Source organism: Euleptes europaea, chromosome 2 (genome assembly GCF_029931775.1).
Source record: "Euleptes europaea isolate rEulEur1 chromosome 2, rEulEur1.hap1, whole genome shotgun sequence".
Lineage (NCBI taxonomy): Eukaryota > Metazoa > Chordata > Lepidosauria > Squamata > Sphaerodactylidae > Euleptes > Euleptes europaea.
The window spans coordinates 990,569-1,003,833 of record NC_079313.1 but is presented as its reverse complement, the minus strand read 5'-3'; the positions used below and the strand labels follow the sequence as shown (position 1 = coordinate 1,003,833).

The following is a 13,265-nucleotide window of genomic DNA, read 5'->3' as shown; positions in this document are numbered from 1 at the left end:
AGAAAGGGTCGGGCGGAGGCCTTTGCGGAGGGGGGGGGCTTTGCCTTGCAAAGGTGCTACTTGGACTTCAGACTTCTCCTGGGAAACGTGGATGGCCTTCACAACAGGGCTATTGTTTATTAGATCATAAGAAAGGCCCTGCTGGATCAGACCCAGGCCCATCAAGTCCAGCAGTCTGTTCACACAGTAGCCAACCAGGTGCCTCTAGAAAGCCACTAATAAGTGCCCCATCCCGTTGGTTGCATTGACTCGCTCTGTGTACATCCGCCTTGAGTCCCAGTAAGAAAGCCAGACTATAGATGATGTAAATAAATGAAATAAGTACATAAAAGGCGAAGGGCCTTCTAGGCTGTGGTGCCGGGGGGTGGGGGCTTTGCCCTGCTGCTCCCTGCCGTGTGAGGAGGCGCTCAGAGGGGAGGGGCTGTGGCTCAGTGGTAGAGCCTCTGCTTGGCAATGCAGAAGGTCCCAGGTTCAATACCCAGTGGCATCTCCAGTTAAAGGGACTGGGCAAGTAGGTGATGTGGAAGACCCCTGCCTGAGACCCTGGAGAGCCGCTGCCCGTCTTAGGCAATACAGACCTTGATGGACCAAGGGTCTGATTCAGTAGAAAGCAGCTTCATGAGTTGGGGAAGAGCTCAGAGGAAGAGCCTCTGCTTGGCATGCAGAAGGTCCCGGGTTCGACCCCCTGTGGCATCTCCAGTTAAAGGGACCAGGCAAGCCTGAGACCCTGAGGAGCCGCTGCCGGTCTGGGTAGACAAGGCTGACTTCAGTGGGCCAAGGGGGGGTGGGGGTCTGGTTCAGTATCAGGCAGCTTCATGCGTTCGTGTGTACGCACCCGCACGTGCAAGAGGGAACTCGGCCCATGCTCAGAGAAGCCGCCCTCGGTCTCCAGCAGCCCCTGCCCTCCGAAGGGGCAGGGTCTCCCCGCCGCCCCCCGCCCCGGACCTCACCTGTGGGGTCGACCGTCAGCGAGACCCCGGCCGGCTCCTCGGCGCTGCGGGAAGCAGGAAGGAAGCAACAGCGGCGGCGCCAAAGGTCGAGGCAGGAGGGGGAGTCACGTGGCCGGCAGGGGGCGGCCATGACAGCTACCGAGGCCAGCCCAGACCGGAAGCGGCCAGGAGGCGGAAACGGAAGTGGCGCCGCGACGGTTAGAAAGGGGCGGTTGGGGGCGCTCTTGGAGAGAGAGGGAGGGAGGGGAGAGTCGGGCATGCGCGGGGGCCGCAGATGTGGCCGGCGCCCTTTACATGTATGCAGAGCAGCGTTAATTGCAGCTGGCGTGTAATTGATATTCCATGTAATGAACATACGGGTCCAGTAACTGACGAAGGCTCCTGCTCAGGATGTTTTATTAATCGAGCTCCGTACGTGGCTAGATAAAATGGCAATTTATTAATAGCTTTTGGGACATTAGTTAATTTTAGAATTGTTATAGAAGTGGACGCTTCTGGTAAAGGCTTGAGTTAACTTGGGCACGGGCAAAACTAGGAATTGTAAGATTTCCCCTATTTGTCTTTTCCCTTCTTTTTTTTTCTTTTCTGCATCCCTTATTTAAAAATATATTATTATTATTATTGATATTATTATTGATAATGATAATAATAGAGGACCCTCCCCTTTTGGGACGCGATCCCGCGACTCGCGGGACTAGAGAAACGACCCCCTCCCCTTCGTCCCGCCTCTCCGACGTCTTCCGCTCAGAAGCCGGGCCTTGGGGCGACGTCATTTCCGCCCTGAGTCTGGCACGGCGCTCTTACTCTAGGCTCGCCAGTGCGCATGCGCCGCCCCTCATTCGAGCTCCCCGGCGGGAAAGGAGGGGCGCGGCATGGCGGAGGCTGCGCAGGGCGCCAAGCCCAAACGTGAGACGCTCTGCACATGCTCAGGGGGGCTCGCCATGTTGAGCCTGAGAAGGCTGCCGGCGGAAAAAGGGGTCGGAGACGCGCGCAGCTCTCTGTGCATGCTCAGGGGAAAGAGGGCGGCGCTGGGTGCGCCTCGGCGAGGCCGAAGGGCGGGGGGGGGAGTGGCACTCGCTGGCTGGGAGGCCGCCCCGAGTGAAGAGGCGCTGGAGGGGGGGGGAAGGCACTCTGCACATGCCCAGAGGGGGGCCTGGTTTCCTCGCAGGAGTGAGGCGTTGTGAGGAGGAAGCCCTTCCTCGTCCCCTCTGACGCTTTCTTGCTCCTCTTCTCTTGGAAGCGAAGTCGCTCTGCACCTGCTCAGAGGCACCTGTTGTGCAACTTCCACTTTCCCATTTCTTGCTTTTTATTTTTTAGGAGGACGAATTGTGCCATCCCGTTACTTGCAGTATGACAGAAAAACCCCTGGGAAGGTATACTTTCGGTTAAAAGTCAATTCTGTATGCTGTGTGTATGCAGATAATATAACGTTATCAATTTTGAAGTCTGTAACAGCCCTAGGGTGGCGTGGGGAACATGGTCAAGTATCAGACTACTGGATTAACAAATCCCAAATGGAAACATTAGGGTTAAATGTGGATTAGGAAGCTAAAAAGGACCGGCGCTCCCGTGTTTCAGGATTCTGCTGTAACGTTAAGTGGTTTGGTGCCCCTCAAATCTGGCAGACGTGTATAAGAACAACTATAAAACAGGAGACCGCTGCAGGTGGTGGGAATGTGGCACTGGTTATCGCTGCAAACTTTGGCCCCACGGGGTGGTCCCGTCCTGAAGTTCAACAACTTTGGGGAAAGGCATAATTGAAATTGACCGTAGGACTGGCTGAAGAATCCCAGTTTTTGTAATTGGACAATAAGACATACAATCACACACAAATCAGCTTGGAGGGCTTTAAGAGGGGAGTGGACATATTCATGGAGGAGAGGGGTATTCATGGCTGTTAGTTAGAATGGATACTAGAGAATACCTATTCTCTCTAGTATCAGAGGAGCATGCCTATTATTTTGGGTGCGGTGGAACACAGGCAGGATGGTGCTGCTGCAGTCGTCTTGTTAGTGGCTTCCTAGAGGCACCTGGTTGGCCACTGTGTGAACAGACTGCTGGACTTGATGGGCCTGGGTCTGATCCAGCAGGGCCTTTCTTATAAGCATACAATCACACACAAACCATAAGCATACAATCACATGTAGACCATGTAGTCTTACTGTGTTATTTTAATATATATGTTTGGAAAGCTCCTTGCAAGGCCATATAGGAGTCATTAGCATCACTTGGTTTTAACCTGTATTACATTTCTATGTACTTAAACAACTTTTTAATGGTTTAGATTTAATTATATTGTCGGCCTTGTTAGCTGTAATATAAAGCGGCCTTCTTGTCAGGTTTAAGAGTACCAAGTTAAATTAATCAGACTTGCAGTATGCGTCAGCCAGGTAACCTTGCCCTGACTGTGCTTTCTCTGATGTTCTGTGCGTGGTATGCGAGGCATGGCTACTAGGGAGTAAGCCCTCTCAAGATGGGCGAGGCTTTCTGCCATGGGAAGATGTTCTGGGATGCAAACCTTAGTTTGGGTGGGCGAGTTATAGCGGTGGGTTACGGGGGGCCCCCCCATCTTAATGGAAATGAAGCGTGGGGACTGCTGATTTTGTTCCTGTTCTCTTTCATACACAGGCCGAGTCTGCCGCCAAAGGGAATGAGAAGTCAGCTTTTGCCAAGAGACCCCCTCTCCAGAAAAGTATTTTAGGTGAGTTTGGGACTTCCTGCAGCCCCACTGGCCTGCTTTTCTTAGCATCGATGCTTTGTCCGGGAAGCCCTTCCCGTACGCACTTGCCTGTCACGAAACCCCCGCACGTTGCAGGAAATCCTGCAAAGAAGTTTCAAGGTGTGCGCACGCAGTCCTGCCGTGAAGAGCGTGTGCTTGAGCATGAGCGCAGTGTCCCCTTGCACCTGCACACCTGTCAGTAGCAATGCAAAATTAACTGGCTAGATTTATACCGTCCTTCATCCGAGAAGTACCGGGTGGCATGCGGACTCTTTAGCTATTTTCTTCTAGCAGGAGCCCTGTGAGAGAGTGACTGCTAGGAACCCAGGTCTCCCTGGGTCTCATCTAACTATACACCCCATGAAGCTGCCTTATACTGAACCAGATCCCCCTCGGTCCATCAAAGTCAGTACTGTCTACTCAGACCGGCAGCAGCTCTCCAGGGACTCAGGCAGAGGTCTTTCACATCACCTCCTTGCCTAGTCCCTTCAACTGGAGATGCCCCTGGGGATTGAACCTGGGACCTTCTGCATGCCAAGCAGAGGCTCTGCCACTGAGCCACGGCTCCTCCATGGTGGCTTTCATGATGTTGCTAATATTCTTGCTGGAGGAGTCCTGGATGCTGCTGCAGTGATGCTCTCCCCAAGAGACTGGTAGCATTTTCACCTTGATTTTTCTTCCAGCAGAAATTGGGTTACCGAAATTACAAGCAGCTGTAAATTGAAAAACGGTTGTAACGGTGGTCGGGGAGGGGAACGCCCAGTGAGGTCTTGGTCTAGGAACCATGGCTGAAGGCTGCCTCTTCTCTCCCACATCCACGAATGGACCATACTGAGCTTTGTTGGGGGAGAGAGAGCAATGCCAGTGGATATGACTCTTGATTCCCCCCCTCCAGAGGCGACCTCCAAAAACGCCGTTCAGTCCACATTCCTGGAAGGCCATGAGAGTGCTCGACCCAACCTGGAGTTGTCCACATTCCTGGAAGGCCATGAGAGTGCTCGACCCGACCTGGAGTTGTCGGTGGTCGGTAAGTGCTTTTTCCTGGCTGAGATTCCATTGACCACTGTATTGCCAAAGAGCAAAAGGTTCTTTTCCCTTAGGTATTTCACAGGCAATGATTACAATACTGCGAGAATTTAAGCGGCTTTATGGCCTACAAGCAATAAACAAACAAACAGAATGTCAGACAAAAGACATCCCTTGCTCTGAGCGGACTCCAAAATACAGCCATAGGTAGACTCCAACACACACAGCTTAGTCTGTACAGTTCGGTCTGGAACGAAAAGCAAGAAGAAGTCGGGTAAGCAGGGGGGAAGAAAGTAGCCCCCCCATCTTATAGAAAAGCAATAGTGTGTGTGTGTCCTACTGCCTAACAACTTGGAAGAGAGCTCTCCAAGGCCAGGAGATAAGGCGGCCTCCCCATGCCCATGCCAGGTGTCTTACTCCCTTTTCACCCCATTAACCCCTTCTACCCCAGTGCTGTCATAGGACGATCTATATGAAAGTGAAGAAGCATATGTGGTTCACCACTGCCTCCTCCTGTTACAAAGGTCTTATGTGAGTTTTCCACTACAACCACACAGCTGGTTCTGTTTAATGGAGGGGATGTTAGCACTTTAGGCACATGCTTCTCTAATGGGCATCCTCCACTGCAACACAGGTACAGTTGAGGGGAGGCTGCAGTTCAGAGAAAAATAGTCCAAAGGTGTGCTGGGTTTGCTGAAACCAAAATCATTTCTCGCCCTGTTGCTGGGCCTCCAGCGGAACTGGTTGGCCACTGTGTGAGACAGGATGCTCAACTATATGGACCACAGTCTGATCCAGCAGCGTGGTGTAGTGGTTAAGAGCGGTGGTTTGGAGCGGTGGACTCTGATCTGAAGAACCAGGTTTGATTCTCCACTCCTTCACATGAGTGGCGGAGGCTAATCTGGTGAACCGGATTGGTTTCCCCACTCCTACACGTGAAGCCAGCTGGGTGATCTTGGGCTAGTCACCGCTCTCTCAGCCTCTCCTACCTCACAGGGTGTCTGTTGTGGAGAGGGGAAGGGAAGGTGATTGTAAGCCGGTCCGATTCTTCCGTAAGTGGTAGAGAAAGTTGGCATATAAAAACCAACTCCTCTTCTTCAGCAGGGCTGCTCTTATGCTTATAAAAGGCTTTCCTTTTTCCTGTAACCTGAGCAGGATTTCCTCTTGCTACCTCTATGGCAGGGGTCCCCAATTGTACAGCACCTGCCAGCAACCGCCTCTCAGCAACCGCCAAGTGTTTTTAGAAAATGGGCAGGGCTTTTGGCAAACACAGTTTCAGACAGGCCATGGGTGATTTGATCGGCTGTGCTTAAAAATGTTGCTTTGGCAGCAGCTGCCACCACAGCACATGGATCTTCACTGTGTGACTGAAGGTAAGTTGCGGCAGCCATTTTGTGGCTGTGCCCTCCATGCTGGGTGAGAATTCCAAAGGGCTCAAAAAGGTTGGGGATGCCTGATGTATTGGGATCTGTGTATTTGTGACCACCCAGGCTTGGTCTTGCTGGGCTGACAGGGAAACAGACGGTCATCAAGGCTGATTATTCCTTCAGGATAAGTTGGCTCTCCAGTGAGGTTTTTCCCCCCTGCGTTTGGTGTTGGCCTATCGGCGCCCCATTTTCCTTCCCCTGGTGTGGAGATGTCCAGCACTACCCTTTCCCATTTCCCTTAGCTGGGAGAACAGAAATCCTTCCCCCATCCCCAGATTACTACATCTTTTGTGCTTGCATGTATGCATGCATTCTTTGGGCCCTGGAGAATATTAAGTTCTCATCAGGTGGCCTTTTTCTCTTGTTCAGTGTTTAGAGATGTGTTTTCTGCCTGCCTCACCTCTGGCTGGGAGAGACAGAGTTGCAGAGAAAGGGCCTCTGAAAAGGATCTCTGTTCAGGTGTGCCCCTGATCAAAATGTACACATGAAGCTGCCTTATACTGAATCAGACCCCCCTTGGTCCATCAATGTCAGTATTGTCTACTCAGACCGGCAGCGGCTCTCCAGGGACTCAGGCAGAGGTCTTTCACATCACCTACCTGCCTGCTCCCTTTAACTGGAGATGCACCTGGGGACTGAACCAGGAACCTTCTGCATGCCAAGCAGAGGCTCTTCCTCTGAGCCACAGCCCCTCCCGCTTTGTAGGCATTGTATGTTACCGTTCAGGCCTGGTGCATCCACACGCCTCCCTGTAAAGGGAGGAGCCACTAATGTCTGCAAGGGCGCTTCAGTCTTGAAAGAGTCGCCTTAAGGTACAAGGTTTTGGTTGGCCAATATCTCAAGTGAAAGGGGTTCTCTAGCCATGTTGTTTTCCACTGAGTGTACTCTGTCTTCTGTGTCTCACTGCTTGCGCATGTCTAGACAAAAGCGAACTTGTGAAGACTCTCTCAAAGCCAAATGCTGCTTCGAAAGGCATCTCCAGAAAGGAGCAGGCCCTGGTGAGTGAAGTGGCGGAAACTGAACAGAGGACCTGTGAACGGGCAACAGAGGAGGGTAACAAAGATGGGGAGGGGTCTGGAGACCAAGTCCTATGAGGAATGGTTGAAGGAGCTGGTTATGTTTCACCTGGAGAGGAGAAGACTGAAAGGGGATAGGACAGTGATGGCGAACCTTTTAGAGCCCGAGTGCCCAAACTGCAACCCAAAACCCACTTATTTATCCCAAAGTGCCAACAGGGCAATTTAACCTGAATGTGTGTGTGTAAAGTGCCGTCAAGTCGCAGCCGACTTATGGCGACCCCTTTTGGGATTTTCATGGCAAGAGACTAACAGAGGTGGTTTGCCAGTGCCTTCCTCTGCACAGCAACCCTGGTATTCCTTGGTGGTCTCCCATCCAAATACTAACCAGGGCTGACCCTGCTTAGCTTCTGAGATCTAACGAGATCAGGCTAGCCTGGGCCATCCAGGTCAGGGCTTTAACCTGAATACTGAGGTTCAAAGCCACAGCGGGGAGTCCAGGGAAGGGGGGGACGGGGAGGGCAGTCTGTGAGCTCACTCGGCCTGGAGGTCGGGGGGGGGGGTGGCGAGCAGGGAAAGGATCCCTTGAGGGGAGGAAGGGAAAAGGAAGCTGCGAGCCGGCCCCACTGGCTGCCACCGCAGCGCTCTGAACGTGGTGCCGCCCATTGAGAATGGTGGCTTAGAAAGTTGGGGGGAAGGAGAGAAAGCCGACACCACCGCGCACACCTCCTGGCCTGGAAGGGGAAGCGCGCAAGGGAAAAGGAAGGCCGAGATGGGGGCCGGCCCGTCGAGGAGGAGCCGAAAACTCCCACAGAGGCCCCCCCGGAAAAAAAACAAACCCAACGGAAAAAAGGGGGCAGGCAAAGGCAGGCGGGCTTCCCTTCTCGTCCTCCTCGCGCCGTACGTGCTTGTGGTACCACGGCGGTGGTGGCGCAGGCTGGGGCGCCGGGCCAGCGGACGGAAGAGCCGCCCCGCCGCAAGCCATCTGCCTCCGGCCGCCCCTCTCCGCCTCAGCAGCAGCAGCGCCGCCGCCCCACCCAGGCGCCGCTCTGGACCCGCCGCCACCACCGGCCGCTCATGCTTGGCCCCGAGGGCTGCCCTGCCAGCCGCACCGCTATGCCCGCCGAGTTGCCCCCGCCCCGCGACAAAGTTGGCTGCGGCGCGGTGGAAACATGCGTCGAGGCCACGAGGAGGGGCGGAGGAGGGGGACGGGCAGCCAACTTTATCGCGGGGCGGGGGCAACTCGGCGGGCATAGCGGTGCGGCTGGCAGGGCAGCCCTCGGGGCCAAGCATGAGCGGCCGGTGGTGGCGGTGGGTCCAGAGCGGCGCCTGGGTGGGGCGGCGGCGCTGCTGCTGAGGCGGAGAGGGGCGGCTGGAGGCAGATGGCTTGCGGCGGGGCGGCTCTTCCGGCCGCCGGCCCGGCGGCTCTTCCGGCCGCCGGCCCGGCGCCCCAGCCTGCGCCGCCGCCCCAGCCTGCGCCGCCGCCGCCGTGGTACCACAAGCACGTACGGCGCGAGGAGGACGAGAAGGGAAGCCCACCTGCCTTTGCCTGCCCCCTTTTTTCCGTTGGGTTTGGTGTTTTGGGGGGGGCCTCTGTGGGAGTTTTCGGCGAGCATGAGCGAGCGGCGCCTGGGTGGGGTGGCGGTGCTACTGCTGAGGCGGAGCGGGGTGGCGGGAGGCATATGGCGTCAAGGCCGCGAGGAGGGGGACGGGCGGGGGGGGCGGCTCCACGCATGCCCATAGAGAGGGCTCGGCGTGCCGCTTGTGGCATGCGTGCCATAGGTTCGCCAACACGGGGATAGGATGACCATCTTCAAGTACCTGAAGGGCTGTCGTAGAGAGAGGAGGGTGCCGAGTTGTTTTCTGTTGCCCCAGAAGGTCAGACCAGAACCAACGGGTTAAAGTTAAATCAGAAGAGTTTCCGTCTAGACATTAGGAAGAATTTTCTAACAGAGTGGTTCCTCGGTGAAACAGGCTTCCCTGGGAGGGGGAAGCAGAGGCTAGATGGCCATCTGTCAGTAATGCTGATTCTATGACCTTAGGCAGATGATGAGAGGGAGGGCACCTTGGCCATCTTCTGGGTGTGGAGTAGGGGGTCACTGGGGGTGTGGGCGGGAGGTCGTTGTGAATTTCCAGCATTGTGCAGGGGGTTGGGCTAAATGACCCTGGTGGTCCCTTCCAACTCTATGATTCTTAAGCAGTGAAGGAGAAAGGGAGTGACCTGTTGACAAGGAGGTTCGTTTGCAGGGCTGGGTGGGGGTCGTCCACTTCGTGAGTGGGTCAGCTGTGGGAGGCATGCTGGGAGGAGGGGCGGGTCTTTTCCGTGGTATGCTTTGGAGATGTGGCCCTGTTCGTTTCCAAGGGACCCTGCCTCGTCTCTTCCAGACATCCCGTGATGTAGACGACTTGGCTGGAATGCTGGAATCTCAGACGCTGCTTTTAACATACGCCAATGTAAAGGTAAGCCATCTTAGGGTGAATGCAGTCTTTGTTTTTTTTAAAAGCCTAATACTACAAGATGCTCATTCGGCTGTATCCGGCCCCGCTTATCGCTCTGTGGTCCTCACAGATGGAGAAAAACCTTGCCCTCTTGGAGGCAAAAGCAGAGAGGGACTTGCTGGTGCTCACAAAGGAACGGGAGAAACTTCAGGAGGAAGTACACAGGAAGAAGCGCAAACTTCTACTTCTGAAGAAAGAACCGGATCTCTCCAATGCGCTGGACATGCAGGTTGGGGCTGTGCGGGGGGTGGGGGGGAAGGGAGTGGTATCACACCCAGCTCCTGTTTCTTTGCAGTTGAGGGTGGGCTGCAGATACCCCCTCCCAGCCTTTCCCTGTTCTCTTCGAGAGCCCGTGGGCCAGGGGTTTTACCCAGATGTCCTTGGTTTGGCAGTCCTGCGGCAGAGCGCCCACTTAGCGTGTGGAAGGTCCCTGTTTCGACCCTAGAGTCTCCCCTGGGGCAGCTGCTAGGCAAAGGGGAGGGCCCGTGGCTCAGTGGTAGAGCCTCTGCTTGGCATGCAGAAGGTACCAGGTTCAATCCCCGGCATCTCCAGTTAAAGGGACTAGGCAAGTAGGTGACATGAAAGACCTTTCTCTGCCTGGGACCCTGGAGAGCCGCTGCCGGTCTGAGTAGGCAATACTGACTTTGATGGACTGACGGTCTGATTCAGTATAAGGCAGCTTCATGTGTTCATGTGTAGACAGTATTGAGGTGCAGGGGCCAAAGGTCTGTCTCAGGAGTCAGGGGATGGGGACCGGCGTGAGCCACTGTTGGGGAAGAGGTTTGTGGTTTGATTCCCCTCCCTCGGCTGATGGTTTCATGATCGCGCCTTGACTCCTCTGCTTCCAGCTCGAAGTTCTTGGCCCCGTTGTGGAGCGGTGTGCTAAGTTCCAGGAGGAGTACAAGCACTTCGCCACGGCCCTGGACTCCACACGGCACGAACTGCCCTTGAAAGGGATCCACGTGGGAGAGAGCCAGACTCAGTTCCTAGGTAGGGAGCCGGAGCCGCTCGTGCGCCTGACTCTCGCTCTGCCTTTCAGAACAGGTTTTCTTCCCTCAGCCAATTCAGCGCCAAGGAAAGCTAAATGTGGAGACCTTAATAAATCCAGCAAACGTCTGCAGACCTGCTTCTCTTTATTCTGGTTTTGCTAGCTCGTAGAACTTGGCATACCTACAAAACACTTGGTAGTCCCTCACCACAGCTCTATATGACAGGCCAGAACGAGCACCATATTGCTCAGCCCCTTTAGCCCCCTGAGGTTTCCAAAGGCAGGGCTCGCATGCTTCCAAGCCCTGTCATAGAATCATAGAATTGGAAGGGACCACCAGGGTCTAACTGTTAGAAAATTTGGATGTCATTTTGGGTTAACAAAATCTGATGAATGGAAAAACTCGCAACCCCCTCTTTCCTTGCTTTGCTGCCTTTTGAAAAAATCTCTTGGGAGTTTTTAATAGAGGGGAATGATTCAAAAAGGCGGCCCTCCCTGTTACAGTCAAATACGGTGTAATTCTCCTGCACGTGTGAACGAGACCTCAGGCAAACGCTGCTGCAGGAAATCTCGGCTAACCCAGGCACCTCTTGTTGTTGTGTGTGCTTTCTCTTCTCGGGTAGCTGACTTGCGAGAACACCTGGCTGCCACTGAGAGAATGCTGAAGCAGAATCTGCAAGAACACTTGGAGCACAACGCCGAAGCGCTGGGAGCTGTGAGAGAGCTGGAGGAGGCATCTCTGAAGCTGGCTGACGAACTCCCAAGGTACTTTTAGAAAGTTCGCTCCCACCACCCCAAATCCTCAAGTAGTTTTGGGCTGTGGGGAGGAGAGGATAAAAAATTCAGAGCATTTGGTGGACGCTCCTGCGTGTTGCCCTTGGATCCCTTGGCAGAGGATGTAGAATCAAAGAATCACAGAGTTGGAAGGGACCACCAGGGTCATCTAGTCCAATCCCCTGCACAATGCAGGAAATTCAAAACTAGCACCCCGCCCACACCCCCGGGTGACCCCCTACTCCATGCCCAGAAGATGGCCAAGATGCCCTCCCTCTCATCAACTGCCTGTCATAGAATCAGCCTTGCTGACAGATGGCCATCTAGCCTGTGAGTAGACAATACTGACTTGGATGGACCAAGGGGGGGTCCGATTCAGTAGAAGGCAGCTTCATGTGTTCATGTGTCTCTTGACCCCTGGAGCAGTTTGCTTCTTCTCACCCGTCTCCTCTTTTGCAGGAGCGTTGCCAGTGTGCTGAACCTTTCTGCGGATGTGAGCAAGGAGGTCTCGCTGCGCTGCCAGAAAACCTGTGAAGACACTCTGGGGCTGGAGGCTATGAAACAGTTGTACTTCCCTTAAGTCCCCGCGGCAGACCTTGGACTCCGGGCCCCAGCGTGAGGCAGGATGACGGGTTGAGGGGGAGGGAATGTACACCTTCCTCTGCCAGAAAGCCTCAGGTTGGGCTTCTGTCCACAAGGGTGTGGGGCCGCAGGGTTCCCCCGCGGTATTTTGTATTAAACACTTTCCCATTGCAAGAACACTTTCCCTCTGCTTCGGTCAACGAGTTTTCATGTTCCTGCGTGAAAATCACCGAAGCAGCTGAAGTTCCCGCCCTCCCTTTCTGAAATGCCACCTCCTTCAGCGGTGGTAGGAAAAAGGAGCATCCTTGCAGAGTGGCAGTCTACCTTTGAGTGCCAGCCTTTGCCAGTCAGCTGCCCTGAGGAATCTCTTGAATCGCTTTCTGGGGCTACTGGTCTCCTGTTTGCTGCAGCGGATTAACTGGGCTACCTCAGTTTTTTCCTGAGAAAGTGAGCCTTGACAGTTTATACCAACTGACAGCCAGTGTGATAAGAGTGTCGGGCTGGTATCTGGAAGACCCGGGTTCGCACCCATGCTGTGAAAGCTTGCTGGGTGACTTTGGGCCAGTCACGTACTTTAAGCCTAACCTACTTCACAGGGTTGTCGTGAGGAAAAATGGAGGAGAGGAGAATAAAGGGAAGGGCTGTAGCTCAGTGGTAGAGCCTCTGCTTGGCATGCAGAAGGTCCCAGGTTCAATCCCTGGAATCTCCAGTCACAGGGACCAGGCAGGTAGGTGATATGAAAGACCTTTGCCTAAGACCCTGGAGAGCCACTGCCGGTCTAAGTCGTTAATACTGACGTTGATGGATCAAGGGTCTGATTCAGTACAAGGCAGCTTCCTGTGTTCATGTGCTTCCGACTTATGGCAACCCTATGAATCAAAGTCCTCCAAAATGTCCTGTCTTTGACTGCCTTGCTTAGGTCTTGCAAACTGAGGGCTATGGCTTCCTCGATTTGAATCAGTCCATCTCATGTTGGGTCTTCCTCTTTTCTTGCTGCCTTCGACTTTTCCTAGCATTACTTTCTTTTCCAGTGACTCTTGTCTTGTAATGCAACCAAAGTGCGACAGCCTCAGTTTAGTCATTTTAGCTTCTAGGGTCAGTTCAGGCTTGATTTGATCTAGAACTCACTGATAGGACTTTTTGAAGGTCCACGGGATCGGTAAAACTCTCCTCCAACACCACAGTTCAAAATAAACTTTCTTCCTGTCCGCTTTCTGAACTGTCCAACTTTAAGGTGCTACTGGGCTTCCGTCTTCTGGAAAATGTGGATGATCTTCATAGAAT

The 13,265-nt window shown here is 54.1% G+C and overlaps 1 protein-coding gene across 1 annotated transcript; it reads left to right on the top strand.

Moving 5' to 3' along the window:
* The first annotated feature begins 1,822 nt into the window (after positions 1–1,822).
* HAUS8 (HAUS augmin like complex subunit 8) lies at positions 1,823–11,979 on the top strand. Its single transcript, XM_056867576.1, has 10 exons — positions 1,823–1,856; positions 2,268–2,323; positions 3,579–3,651; positions 4,565–4,696; positions 7,044–7,120; positions 9,524–9,598; positions 9,708–9,866; positions 10,486–10,627; positions 11,249–11,390; positions 11,859–11,979. Exons 1-10 carry the CDS (start codon positions 1,823–1,825, stop codon positions 11,977–11,979), a joined length of 1,011 nt encoding a protein of 336 aa, XP_056723554.1.
* Positions 11,980–13,265: the final 1,286 nt, after the last annotated feature.

Excerpts from the sequence above, each read along its gene's own strand:
- HAUS8 (XM_056867576.1), top strand. The coding sequence starts at position 1,823 with ATGGCGGAGGCTGCGCAGGGCGCCAAGCCCAAAC. Across the intron at positions 1,857-2,267 it reads GCAGGGCGCCAAGCCCAAAC|GAGGACGAATTGTGCCATCC; the intron begins GTGAGACGCTCT and ends TTTATTTTTTAG. Across the intron at positions 11,391-11,858 it reads CTGGCTGACGAACTCCCAAG|GAGCGTTGCCAGTGTGCTGA; the intron begins GTACTTTTAGAA and ends CCTCTTTTGCAG.